The sequence below is a fragment of the Camponotus floridanus genome, unplaced genomic scaffold (genome assembly GCF_003227725.1).
Source record: "Camponotus floridanus strain SB8 unplaced genomic scaffold, Cflo_v7.5 scaffold512, whole genome shotgun sequence".
In the NCBI taxonomy this organism is placed as follows: domain Eukaryota; kingdom Metazoa; phylum Arthropoda; class Insecta; order Hymenoptera; family Formicidae; genus Camponotus; species Camponotus floridanus.
This window is the reverse complement of record NW_020229673.1, coordinates 1-14,416: the sequence shown is the minus strand read 5'-3', so window position 1 is coordinate 14,416 and position 14,416 is coordinate 1. Positions and strand designations below refer to the sequence as shown.

The window sequence follows — 14,416 nt, the reverse complement described above, 5'->3', positions numbered from 1 at the left end:
AATTTTACTTGTAAGTTTCATTTATTGAAAAACTTATAAGTTTCATTTTTTGAAACAATATACTATATATAAAAGCCTGATTTTGTCAATACCAGCGTGAAAAAAAATATTGAAAATCGACCTATTTTTAAACGTCAAGCTTAATTGACACCCCTTATAACAAATAAATTTATTTATATACACTAGATGGCTGGAGAAATAAATATTTATGCTTTAAAATAATTCAATCATTTTCTACAATATTAATAATTGTTTTATTATAAAATGTTAAGTTTTATATTTACAATGTCAAGTTTTTTATAACGTTTCGATATTACGAATGTTGCATTATAAAAAAGAAAAAAAAAACAATGCAATCTCTTTTTAGTAAATATATCATCGTAAATCTATGTCTAAAGTATCTAACGATTTTTTTGTGGTGGATTATAATTGTCGCAAATAATATTGATTCTTTAATATTCATCGCAAGAAAAAAATAGTAATCATGTTATTGACATGTCAGAATATAAATGGAAAATTAAAAAAAAAAAAAACGTGGTAAGTACGCAGTTTTCAAAATTTGCTCGAAATAAAAATCCAATATGTATCTAAAATGGACTTTACAAATCTCCCTACTTTTATCGCACGTTATATCTAAACTCAAATACGTACTTGTATCAAAAATCTTTGGAATATAATCTCATTATAGATCACTTAATAAAGCATAAAAGTACAATACGTATCTTAAATTATAAGCTCCTTTTATAATCATCTGAAAAGCAATGAGCTTTTTGTAAGTAATATATTAAATATCTTATGTCTAAATTATTGCCTGTTGATAATAACATATTGTTTAATCGAGTTGCCTCAACTTTTTAAGATTTCTCTCGTTTAAACATATTATCTTTGGAAATTGCATTTAATCCTAAAATCACGAAGTTGTAATACTGATGTACCCGCTAAATTGACTTAAATCACGCAATTTCCGAAATGCGCGTAAACTTTTTTTTCGCTTTAAATCGAAGTTGTTTTTTATCAGCATGGTTCTGCCGCATGACATGAATTATGAATTGTGCTCTATGCAGAATGTATTTTATTACGAAAAATTACATAGATAGGTTAAATTATAATATAAATAGAAAGAATGCGAGAAACCAACTGATAAAGTCAAATTTCGATCTCAACTTAAAATCGGTATTATAGCGTATCCATAAGGATACGCTTTCATTCATTGATACATTCGTATATCGTATATTTTTTCGGATTTTATATTTTATAGGATGCCGCAATGTATAGAACTTTATCAGTTTCTGAAACAAAAAACTATATTAATACAGATTATACAGATATAAAGTAAATATTTATATTCAATTTAATTCTAGAATTATTTAAGAACTCACAAATTAAAAAAAATATCCTCTTTTTTCATGAAAAAAATCGTAAGGAAATGATCTCTTAATTTTTATTTAAACCATGTATCCGTAATGATTCCTTTGACTGTATAGTCTATATAGTATTTGATAAAATGAATAAAATTTTTAAATTTTATTCTAATTAGAAAGTATAAATTAAAAAGTAACATATATAGCATATCGTAATGTACATAAATATCCCTTTCTGAAACTAAAAAAAAATAACACAGATTATAAAGTAAATATTTATATGCAATTTAATCCCAAACTTAAGAACTCACAGAAAAAAAATCTTCTTTTTTCATGAAAAAATGTCTTCATTTTAACCACGTATCCGAAATGTAACACCTTTGCAATCAATTGACAGTATTTATGATAAATTAAAAATTTATTTTTCTTAGAAACTAAACTAAAAAGTATATCATAGGATAGGAAGTATATCATAGGAAAAGTATATCATGCTATAATATATAGGATTTTTATCTTTTTCTGAAAGAAATAAAAATATTAATAAAGATTATAAAATGAAATAAAAATGTACCATAAAGATACAATGTGTGTATATGCCATTAATACAAATTTGATATAAATAACATAATAATGCTTACTGTTGTTGTACATACATATGTACATACACACTACACTATTTGTGTGTAGCAGTATTTTCTTTGTTCGACGTTTCTCTTAATTTATTAAAGAGTGATAATACTTTGTATTTTGTTGATATCCTACGAGATTTTGAACCAGCAAGTGGATGAATATTTAAAAAGTACTTTTGTAAAAATTCTAAAGTACATGTACAATTTATGGGATATTCCATGTTGAAAATGTAATATACGGACATCAACATTTTCAAAGCTTCATAAAAGCAAAATGTCCTCTCAATCAATACATTTTCTATATATAAATAAAACATTCGACATGCTGCGTCATCTGTAATAATATAATATACGATAATGAAAGCAATTACAAACATATAACAATAAAAATTTACTAAAGTTAAATTTAGTATAACTACATATAGTGAAATTACTTATGATTATGATGCATGGTGCCACAGTTGGTGGTTTTATATCCTGCAATGATGTTCCTTCCTGTTAAATAAGTTATATTCAGTATTAATTAAGTCTATGACATTCATATAAGCAAAATAAATATATTTAAAGAAAATATTTACAGGATATGTTTTAAATAATCCTTCAAAATCTTCTTTAAAATGTCTCATTATAATTTGTATCAATTTTATCTCTGTTGGATTATTAGAATCATTGATATCTTTATATTTTTTATGTTGTCCATAATTGAGAATTTTTTCTTGTTTTTTTATAATTTCTTCCTTTAGAAGATCTATAGAATGTCCCATTAGTTTTTCATAATGCCAAAACATAAATTTTTTTTGTAAAAGTATCGGCCACGTGGTTTTAATATTTTTGATACTAGGTATTTCATGAACATTGTTCAAAAATAATCTTTGCGCAGGATATGTAGCTTCAAGATAGGAATTAATTTTGTGTTGAATTTTAAGATCGTTTCTTGATGAATCATCGTCAACTATTTGACATAGAAATTTAGTCTTTTCTTCAATTGTTTCCTCTGTTTCTGTATCAATATATTTTTCTGGTTGCCAATTACTACATCCTGCTTTAGCGGATAATACTTTCTTTTGTTTTTTTATAGGTATATTTAAACTTTGGCTTAGACTTCTTTTCATATGTGGCCTATTTAAGTAACAATTTCGGTCTCGAAGTTTTAAATATGTGGTATGAAATCCATCGCCAAAACATGTACCATCTTCATTTATATCTTTAAAAGTTTGTGGGTATTTATTAACAATTTTTTCAGCTATTATTTTAAACGCTTTGGATGGTATAAATTCTTGAACGTTTCTCATTTCAGAAACGGTACGGTTCACAACTGCATTTATTACATATTTGCTGCGACTTCCATTTTGCAGTTCTTTAAGCACTGTTGGTTCTAAATTATTCCATGGTATTTGAAAATTTATCCAAAATTCAAGTTCTACTTGTTTATTATTTGATATTTCATTTATTGGAGATGAAATAGATAGCGAATTTGATGGCGAAAAAGTTTCCTCATTTAAACTAGATGTGAGTGAAGCAGTATCAGAAGACATAACTGCAGTTTCATTTTGTACAGACCAGGATTCTTCTGGTCGTAGTAACATTAAAATTTCACCGGAACAAAATTTTAGAACCTCATTGTCATCAATTATTGTGCCATCTTTCTCTATGACAAGAACAGAACCAACAATTCCAAGTTTAATATTACTTTTTGTAATAAGATCTGTTAGCATATCATCTGATTCACGAAGTATAAGTGATATTTTATTTTTTCTATCGGCAGACCAGACTTTATAGAGATACGACATCTAAAATAAAGAAACATATATATACATGCATAATGTAACAATTTACGTTGAAGTATAAATTGCTTACATCATTTGAAGATCCAAATTTATGAATCAAGAGGTGCATACTTGAAGACATATACAGGAATAGAATTTAAATTAGTTTCCAGGATAGGATGTGGTGCAAGTAAGGAAGTGTATGGGAACAACAACATTTTCTCTACATTGCAATCTAGACCTTTCAATTCGAACTGTTCATATATGCCAAAATCAGGATTATATGTAATTTTTGTTATGGTACCTAAAAAATAAATGTTTGTATAGCAGTTATTTATCAAAATGTATTTAATTTTACATAGAGTGAAAGAATCAAAACAATCTTTACCTACACAGATACACATATTTTTTTTATATGTTATACCTTTAAAAGTAACTTGTGAGGATATGTACTTTATATTTTCATTTTCTCTTTTATGAAAATAATCTGTTATAATGAAAGAAATTTGATCATTAAAGTTTTGAGAAATATATTCTTGTGCATCATCTGCTATTACTAAAGTACGATAATTATTATTGAAATATTGATTTGCAAAAATTGATGTTTGTGTGATAATAATTTAATTACGTTCTTAAAATTTTGGGAATGTTTAACAATGTTTTTAAAATACCTATGTTTGCTTTCAAACCTCAAGGTCCATAAGTGTTTCAATGGACCAAAACATGTAGTTAAAATGGGATAATGAGAAATATAATGATGCTTCGGCCTTAATTTGATACTTGGAAAACATTTTACTCTCAATGATAAGTAATCATTTATCTTTTCTTGTAATAACGCAATCTGACCAAAGGACAAAGCAGGAGCACAAATTAAAGAACATATTTCTCGAAGATATAACATTAATATCCAAACATCATCCTTAATATTCTTAACTACATCAAAGATTGCTAAGGGAAATATTAATAATATTTTTCTGATTTGACTTGCAGTGCCTGCAATTTTAGTTGAATCTCTTATAAGAGGAATACAATTACGTACATTTTCGTACAAAAACTTCATTTTTTGCAATCTATAATTTAGAAATTGATAAGGAAACCAACCTTCTTTCACAAAATATTTTATACAATATATAAGATCATATGAAACGATTCCTTCAAAAAGATCATGTGCTATGCAGGGTGGTAATCCTGGATTACAAATGTGAAAATAATTAAGTTTATTCAGAGGCGAATCATTTTTTATTCCTTTTACAGCTTTCATGATATTTTTTGCTTGTGTGACACACAAATTGTAATTATCTGAATTTCTGTTTATATTAGTACATGCATACTTTGATTGGAATTCATTTTGAGTTATATCACAAAAACGACAAAAATATTCAGAATTAAAATTTTCGGTAATACCACCAATTTGATGGCTTCCTAAATTATCTCCCAACATAGCAACAACAGTGCCAACAAAATTTATTGTTTTATTATCAACATTAATATCTATTCCTCCATTTTCTAAACATTTTAAATCATTTATAAGATATTCCATTATTTTTTCCCAACCAAAAAATGTTACATGTTTTTCATAGCATAACATAACAAGCTGTATATTATCAACTTTTGATCTGAGATAAGGGGGTAAATTTCCTAGCACCATATATACGCCAACAAGTTTAAATTTTTTTTTGGCTGAACCCAAAGGATTACATATTTCAAATGCATCTTGATACAATAAAATTTGTAATGTATATTTATTATTACGAAAGAAATTATTGTTTTTTATTACACTACCATCTTTAATATCAAAGAGCGCATTACTATTATAAATCTGAAATAAATTTAAACAAAAGTGTTGAATATCAGAATTTTGTAATAAAACCTTAATAGTTTTGATAATTGGAATATAATAATAAAAACGTTGTTTGTGATTGTTATCAATTCCTAAATTAATTTGTACAGGCATCACAATGTGAAAATTTTGTTGAAAATATATATTTCTTGAATACGTATTTCGAAGACTACCATTAATGGAATTATGAATATTTTCAAAAAAAGAATAACTGTGTTGAAACATATCTTTAATTTTATCTTTTATATCATCTTGAATATCACTTTCATTTAAAGACTTAATAAAGTGTTCATGAATAAGTTTCGGTATAGATGACATACCATCTATTACAGCTTGTAGAGCAAATTCTGTTAGAAAATATTTTGCAGTCAAATTTAAATATAATTGTGAAATAGCTTTTTTAGTATTTTCTATATCATCAAAAACTTGATTTGAAGTTATCTCTTGAGAAACAAGATTGAAATTGTTACTCACATCAAAATTAAATTCTTCGTTATTAACAATAAACTGCTTATCAAAATTGTTTTCATTATTATTATATGAATGATGTCTACATATGTGCACTGCATAATTATTGACTGTCTTGAAAATTGTGTTATTTAGAAGACAAGATCGATATCCACAACAAATCCCAATTTTACTTTGCCTAATATGATTATATAAATGTTTATGAAAATCTACTGTATTTGTAAAATAATTGTTACAGTTTTTTTCTTTGCAACAATAAGTAACACATGTTCTTTCTTTATAATTTTTGGTGTGGCATCTAAGAATATGTTTTTTAAAATTAACATATTTATTAAAATGTTGCCCACAGTTTTTGAACAGACAAATAATTTTTAAATAAGGCATGTTTTTATGAAAAATTTGATGCTTGTTATACAAAAGAATGGATGAAAATGTACTGTTGCACATTACACATTTGAACATTGTTCAATATTTAATCTTCAAATAAATAAATAAAGAAATTTATAATTGTGTAGGAAGGAGTTTGTGTGAAAGGAGAAATAAAACTGGACTGAGATAGGATTCATATAAGGATATTTCCTTTCAAAGTAGTAACTGCAACATATTTCATATGAAGAATTATTGAAAAAAGGAAAATAAAACTGAATGTCACAAGTCACAAGTGAATGATATTACAATGACAATTATAACATTTGTATGTTGCACATGTTTTGAAATCAATTAATAAAACATATCATATTATGATCTTACCTTGTCCTTGGTAAATTTTTTTTGTAGACTCACTCAACTGTTTGGAATGTTGCTTTAGAAAACGTTGTATGAGGAAATAAACAGAACGAAGTTAATAGTTAGAGATGATCTGCTCAAGGTCATTAGAAGAATCCTCTTTCTTTTATTATATATCACTGCAAATTTTAAGTTAAAAATATGTCAGATTACATAGCACAAACTTAGATTTTAACAAATTTAAAAATTAATATTTATAAAATTAAAAATACAAAATTATATGTATGTAAAACTGTGATTTTTCAAATAATTTTTACGATTGTAAGTTGAATTTATGTAAAAACGATAAAATTTTATTTAAAAAGCATGAAAGATTCTATTAATTTACAAATATATATGCAAAAAATTTTTTGTTTGAACATTACAATATAAAAAATAATGATATTATAAAGATTGAACGAAATTACAATGAACAGCTATTCTTTATAATGTATATGTTTCGAAACTAATTATTAAAATATTTTACTTACCTATCTTGTGAGACCAAAAGATTGCGTGATTGAACAAACAATAACGATTTAGGCAAATTGAACAAAGACGATAATCTCGATGAATGTTATACGGATGTTCTCTCTCTCACAGCAGAAATATATAAAAATTCACGCACTTCGGGATCCGGACAATCGGACAATGCTTAGGGCTAGAAAGTACAATGGCTAATGGCTGATGCAATATGCAATCACGCCACGAACACGAACTGGCAGCTTTCCGATCGTCATTTCGACGGTTTAGCCAATTCATTACTAGTACGTCAGACTTATAACACGCATGCGACAGCGCTGCTTACGCGATCGCTAACAATCAACTACGAGTAGCTGCTGCGCGCCTATCTCGAGATATAAGGTCTGTTCTTTTTAGCTGAACTGACTGCACTAGTTCAGAGTTTGTCTTTCTCCTTTCTATATGGAGAAGAAAAGATAAACTCTGAGCTAGTACAGCCAGTTCAGCTAAAAAGAACAAATCCATTAATGCCATCACATCGCGCATATTCTGCAGCGAGATATTACCATTATATTTTGGTAATATTACAAAAATTAGGATAATTACATAAAATATTTGAAATATTATATTATTTATGTAATTTTCCATATAAAATAAGATATATTTACACAATAATAGACAAATCTACATAATTTTTTGTAAAATTACAAAATTTCTGTAAAATAATATAACTTTTTTAAAATTACATGATTTTGTGTATTTACTGCATTATTTATGTAATTTTTACGTCTATTATTTGTGTAAATTTACCGACTTTTTTTACAGTGTACTGGTCTATGTTGAATTTCGTAATCATATTCTTCTAAGGCTAGAGCCCACCGAGCTACACGAACGCATAAATCTTTTTTATTCATTGTTAGAGTAAACGCCTTACAGTCAGTAATGATTTTGAAGCAAATACCTAATAGATATACTTGGAATTTTTTCAACGCTTTAACGACTGCAAGTACTTCGAGCTCATAGCTAGTATATTTCTCTTCGGCTGAGGTGGTTTTGCCGCTTGCGTAATAAACTGGATGCATAGTGTTATCCGAATCATCCTTCTGCAATAAAATTGCACCGTAACCGAATTTTGAAGCGTCTGTATGTAACTCCGTTTCAGTTCCGACTTTATATAATTTTAAAACGGGCTTATTGCTCAGCGCGAATTTTAAACTTAGAAATGCCTGCTCTTCGTCTTTTCCGTATCGAAAATCTACATCATTTCAACGGTCGTGCTATCATGGAATATCGGGAAATAAATTTTCGGAAATAACTCGTAAGGCCGACAAAACTTTGTACATCCCTGACACATTTAGGAGTCGGAAATCTCATAACGGCGTTAGTTTTACATTCCGACGGTGCTACGGTTCCGTTAATCACAACATGTCCTAAATATTCAATTTTCGTTTGGATAAATTGACACTTTCGCCAGTTGATATGCAAACCGGCTTGACTTGCTACCTTTATCACGTGCTTTAGATCGTCAATTGCTTGTTCGACTTTGCGAAGGAATAATCAAATCGTCCATATAAGTTAATACTGTTCCCTTAAAAATCAGATCTTTAAATACAGCGTTTATAAATTTTGGAATACCGCGGGAGAATTACAAAGTCCGAAAGGCATCTGCATAAATTCGTACTGGCCTGTTGGAACAACGAAAGAAGTGTACTTCCTACTTTCTTCAGCTACTTCGACATGGAAAAAACCGTTTTTCAGATCGAGCGTGCTGAAAATTTTCGCGCCTTGTAAACGATCTAATTGATCTTCAATTAGTGGCAACGGATAGCGATCTTTTATTATTTTCTGGTTTAGCTTCCTAAAATCTACACAGATTCTGGCCGTTTTTCTTTTTAACTAGAACGACAGGACTTGCGTAATCGGAATTAGAGGGTCTTATTATACCGTCATCTAACCATTCTTTTAATTGCTTATCGACTTCTCGTTTTTCCGGCTGAGATAGTCTGCGCGGTCTTTGATAAATCGGGATTTCATCTTTTAAAACTAGTACCATTTTAGTATCGACTTCACGTGTTTTTCTCGGATTATAATTCTTGGCGATAATCTCTACTTCTCGTCGAGCGTTTTCGTCGAGAATACGTGAAAAATCAAACGGGTCTACTTTTTCGATTACGTCGATCTTCAATACCTCGGGCACATCTAAATTATCTTCGATAGCTTTTCGAATTATTACTTTGCCCTTTAACGAACGTAAGTCAACCAAATTCAAAAAGTCAGCACCGATCAAGACCGTATATCTCATTATTTCATTATCGACAATATGAAACGTAATTTCAATGTCTCGCCATCAATAACAATATTTGTTGTGAAGGAATCGCGCGTGCTATTATTTATCGCGCCTAAGCCGTTAAAATTTATGCCATTATTTAATTCGGGACAACCTAACTTCTTGTAACAATCTCGATTAATCAAACTTAAATCGCTAGCGGTGTCTATAACGCTGAACAACGAAACATTGATTTGAAATTCTTATTTCTTTGATCTGTTTCTGCTGCGGATCCTTAATGGCTATACATGCGGTTTCCTTCTGTGTACTTACGGCTACTTTACACAATTTAGCGATGTGTCCATATTGATTGCACTTGAAACACTTGACACCTCTGTCTTTCGTCGGGCACGCTTTACCCAGATGGTCCTTACTGTCGCAGTTGAAACATCTCTTCGCCTCCATCGGACCCGCGTCGCCTCGGATCATCTTCTTCTTCTCCTCCAGTTTCGACTGCCTCATCTTTGATTTTCCCTCCATTTTTATAGCTTCGTATCGAGTGAATCTTTCCTTCAATTCGCGTATCGTTTTTGCTCCATGTAATACTGTCTTATTAACTGCGTCGTCTTGGATACCCTCGATAATGTATTGGATTACCGATTGCGTATCCACATCAGCTTGTGCTGCGATCTCGAGCATTTTGTATATGTACGCTTGGTATGACTCGTCGGATGTCTTCTTTCGTCGTGATAACTCCTGATGCACTGCGTGACCATTTACAATGTTGGCAAATTCTTCTATTAATGCTCGCCGTAATTTTTTCCACGTCTTCGTACACTTTTCATAATTTACGAATAGCTTCGCTGAACCGCGAAGAAGGCGCTTCGCGTATGCTACCTTCTGGATGTCGGACCACTCGCACAATACCGCCATTTCTTTAAAATCTTTGATCCATCTTTTCACGTTGGTTCTGTCATCTCCGCTGAATGTTTCCAGGGATTCTTCAACATCTCTGAACGTCAATAATTGGTTTCTTCGGGTTTCTTTTCTTAAATCTTCTTTCGATTGGTGCCTCATCTTCATCACTTGAGTCACTAGTATTATTTCCGCCGTCGTGTTCTTGTCTGCGTGTGTCTTCGTCGTCGTCTTTACCTGGATTATCGTCGTCATGCTCTGTTTCACCGTGTTCGCGTTCGAGTTGCATAAACGGCAACAGTCTTGCGATAAGCTCGCTTTTCAGTCCAGCCGTCTTTAGTTTTCGTTTCTTGAGTTCCTGTTTTAGTTGGATCGTCGTCATGCTCATCAACGTTGTACTCAAATCGTCGTTTGCTGCGCCAGTGCCTGATTCCATCGTTATTTACGTCTTCACAACTTTATGTCTTAAAACTTCTTACGTTGCACTTGAACTCTGCACTTGAACGCACTTCTTCGTATATCTGATATCACACTCTATACCATGATTTGATCCGATCCTGGACGAGCCCCAAAAATATGTAGGATGTTATCTACAAGTATAATTTATTGGAATCGGTATATGATACAGAGTATAATTACAAAACTGGAGTACAGTGAGAGCATGTTTCGACTCTTCGAACGATCGTTAGGAACTCCTCTTTGTCTGAACTGCATCGCTGCAGTTCACACTCGTCCTTCTGTCGTGTATCGTCGCGAATTGTTACAAGATGTTTCAAGAACCGCGCGGGGCGTCCGAAAAGGTGCACACGCGGAAAGCATAACGCAGCGCGAGACGCTTCAGGTTTCACAAACGGTGCAGCCGTGAGCGGATAATATGTGAACGGGTTGGTCGGCATATGCACTCGAAAATATCCTACATATGTAAAACTTTAAAAATAACTTGATCCTTTGAAAACTAAAGAATTATATATAGGAAATATTTATAAAACATACATTGTTTGTTTTATTGATAAAAATTCACTGAATATATTTAATATATTTTGAATATTTTTTTAAAATATTTTTTTGAATATAACCTATATACAATTCTCATTAGTGGTTTTCAATAAACTAAACTATTTAAAAAAATATATATATATTAAATATTAAGTTGTATTTATTCTAAAATTCTGTTAACTATTCTAATATTCTAAAAAAATTATGATAGGCACTTCTTTATACAAGCTTCTTTATAAACAAACTCTTCTTACAATATTTAAATTAAATTAATAAATTTAAATCTATCCACATTAGTACATTATTATGGTATATGTAAGATAAAGTTTAATACATGTATTTTTATAAATAACATATTGTAATGATTTAAGACTATACTACTAACTTAAATAGAATTCAACATTACGTATTAATCAATTTAAATACTACAGGAAAGTTTCCTTATAGAAAAGTTTATATAAATGAAAGCTATATATTTCTAGATAACAAGCTTGTTGTACAAGTTCTTTATAAGCAAACTCTTCCAGCAATAATAATATAAGGTAAGTAGAACATATAGAATCATGATATTACAAATAACTTCCATATATTATCTTGCATATGTATTAATGTTTTTTAAGAGCACATACAATAATGCAGAGAGGATTTTAAAATTAATTGAATTAGATTAGTAATAATGAATGCTATTCGCATTAGTAACTAGCTATTAAATCATTACTACGTATAATATATAAGATTCTAGATAACAAGCTTGTTTTGTACAAGCTTCTTTATAAGCAACTCTTCAGCAATATTGAAATTAGATTAGTAATATGAATGCTATTCGCATTGGTACATATATTCTTAATCATTACTACGCAAAACTTTATAGGAATATTTCAATATCATATTAGATTTAAAAGAAATTATAATTTAATATTGCTGGAAGAGTTTGCTTATAAAGAAGCTTGTACAACAAGCTTGTTATGTAGAAAATCTTATATACTATGCGTAGTAATGATTTAAGAATATTGTACTAATGCGAATAGCATTCTTATTAACTAATCTAATTTCAATATTGCTGGAAGAGTTTGCTTATAAAGAAGCTGTCACAACATGCTTGTTATTAGGGAAATCTTATATGCTATGCGTCATAATGATTTAAGAGTATATGTACTATGCGATAGCATTCTTTATTCTAATCAATTTAAATTATATTAAATGCTGTCTGATTATTGTATGTGTTCTTAATAAAAACATTAATACATATGCAAGACATTATATGGAAGTTATTTGTAAATATGCATTAATATGTTCTATTATTATCTTATAGTAGATACTTGCATAGTAAAATCGATTTAAGAGTTAATGATTTAGAGGAATGTCGCTAGGCGGCCTCCAACATCCGAAAAACGAGAAAATAAAGCGTCCATCCCGAGTCCGCGGCGAAGTCGTTATAACAAATCAATCAATAAATAGTGCGCACATCGTGAATCAATCGATATAAACCTGTGCGATCGAATCACTCAAGAGTCAACGCTCTAATCTTAAACGACAGCGATACAAGAAGGAGAGGATAATAATGGAAAGAAGACTTATATAAGAGATCCGACTAAAAGTAAAACACGAGAATTATTTGTGTAAGAGAATTATACAATTATAGAGAGTATACTAATTGTTACAATAAAAACGTTGTAGACAAAAGGCTGAAGTTTTGGTTACGATAGCCGTACCACACCTCGTTGCGGTCGGCAAACAATAAAGAAAAATAAAATTATAAAAAATCCTCTTAAAGTTGTACGCTGTTAGAAAAATAAATTGGCATACTTTTATCAAAAATATTATTTAATTAATAATTAATATTTAATGTAAACATTAATTCTTGACTGCGTGAATTTCCAAAGGTGTTTCCACTTTAAAATTCTATTACTATTTGTAGAGATAAATTTACATATTTTTGACATTTACATTTTACAAAATGAATTTGAACAAAAATTCAATCGACTTTGATATATTATTAAAACCGCAAATTAATACATCGAATAATGCGAACTAGTATGTTTTTTTAAACTGCGTTTTTTAAACTGCGTTTAAACAACATAGCGTATTTTAAATCGTGTTTTTTATTTGCGCATCGTTGAACTTTGCGACATTATGCATGTGTGAAATTTCATTTTAATTGTAAAAATATATTCAGATTATACAATGCCCCATATTTTCCGGTTTAAATTATTATTATTATGAAGCTTATACACTTCAAGAAAATAGGGACCTCTTTTGTATACCGAAAATGGGCTATTTTCAAACGATTGTACTCAGCGAAAAATGATGAAAAAAATTTTAGAAAAAGCGTTTTGAAGCTCAAAATTTCAACTTTGACGTAAATCAATAGTTTTTTAAGATCTTTTTATGTTTTTCACTACTATTGCCCTAAAAAAGCCAACAACGTTTTTTTTCCTCAAAATTGTATTTTTGAGGCTCTGTAGCTAGATAAGAAAAATCTCTTGATAAATCAACTCAATTTCGAAAAGCATGACATTTTTCTCTCAGAATGTTTTTTTTAAACTTTCCCTATGGAATTTATTTTGGATAGTTACATGACTTTGAGCTAAACCTATATTTTTCAAAGCAATTGTCGTTACTCTGCGGAAAATCATATACCATTTTTTAAAATAGCATTTTTCAAGCTTTCAGTTTAAACGCGGCCGCTATCGATAGTTTTAAAAAAATTTTCTTCACATCTTTTTTAGTCCTTAGCCTAAGAAGGAACATGTTTTTTCTTAAAATTTCAATTACACATTTCGACATTCTGCGGAGCCGTTGCTATAAAAAATTTTTCTTAAATTTAATCAATCTCCGTAAAACAACTTTCTTTTCTACAAATTCTTTTTTAAAACTTTTTTACACATTTTTTTTCGGTCGAGTTTACATTCTTTAAAACACCTAATTTTATTAAAAATGAGTTTTAC

General features: G+C 29.5%; 2 protein-coding genes across 3 annotated transcripts; both read right to left on the bottom strand.

Moving 5' to 3' along the window:
• Positions 1 to 365: 365 nt before the first annotated feature.
• LOC112639221 lies at positions 366 to 7,528 on the bottom strand. 2 transcript variants are annotated; one of them, XM_025412510.1, is made up of 7 exons: positions 7,321 to 7,528; positions 6,815 to 6,969; positions 3,848 to 4,060; positions 2,569 to 3,780; positions 2,425 to 2,485; positions 2,000 to 2,324; positions 366 to 1,289 (listed from the first exon to the last, which is right to left on the bottom strand). In XM_025412510.1, exons 3-6 carry the CDS (start codon positions 3,896 to 3,898, stop codon positions 2,035 to 2,037), a joined length of 1,614 nt encoding a protein of 537 aa, XP_025268295.1. In that variant the 5' UTR covers positions 3,899 to 4,060; positions 6,815 to 6,969; positions 7,321 to 7,528; the 3' UTR covers positions 366 to 1,289; positions 2,000 to 2,034. The 2 variants fall into 2 exon arrangements, with proteins under 2 accessions (XP_025268295.1, XP_025268294.1); XM_025412509.1 differs by lacking the exon at positions 366 to 1,289 and adding an exon at positions 1,683 to 1,880.
• Positions 7,529 to 9,637: 2,109 nt separating this feature from the next.
• Positions 9,638 to 10,908, bottom strand: LOC112639222. The gene is made up of 2 exons (XM_025412511.1): positions 10,710 to 10,908; positions 9,638 to 10,651 (listed from the first exon to the last, which is right to left on the bottom strand). The coding sequence occupies exons 1-2, from the start codon at positions 10,906 to 10,908 to the stop codon at positions 9,774 to 9,776; spliced, it is 1,077 nt and encodes a 358-aa protein (XP_025268296.1). The 3' UTR covers positions 9,638 to 9,773.
• Between the last annotated feature and the right edge of the window lie 3,508 nt (positions 10,909 to 14,416).

Bases quoted from the DNA above. Each gene is read 5' to 3' on its own strand.
- LOC112639221 (XM_025412510.1), bottom strand. From the start codon at position 3,898: ATGTCTTCAAGTATGCACCTCTTGATTCATAAATTTGGATCTTCAAAT. The intron at 3,781-3,847 runs GTAAGCAATTTA...TCTTTATTTTAG, and splicing joins AATTTGGATCTTCAAATGAT to ATGTCGTATCTCTATAAAGT. The intron at 2,325-2,424 runs GTAATTTCACTA...ATATTATTACAG, and splicing joins ACCATGCATCATAATCATAA to ATGACGCAGCATGTCGAATG.
- LOC112639222 (XM_025412511.1), bottom strand. From the start codon at position 10,908: ATGGAATCAGGCACTGGCGCAGCAAACGACGATTTGAGTACAACGTTG. The intron at 10,652-10,709 runs GTAAAGACGACG...AAATAATACTAG, and splicing joins GCATGACGACGATAATCCAG to TGACTCAAGTGATGAAGATG.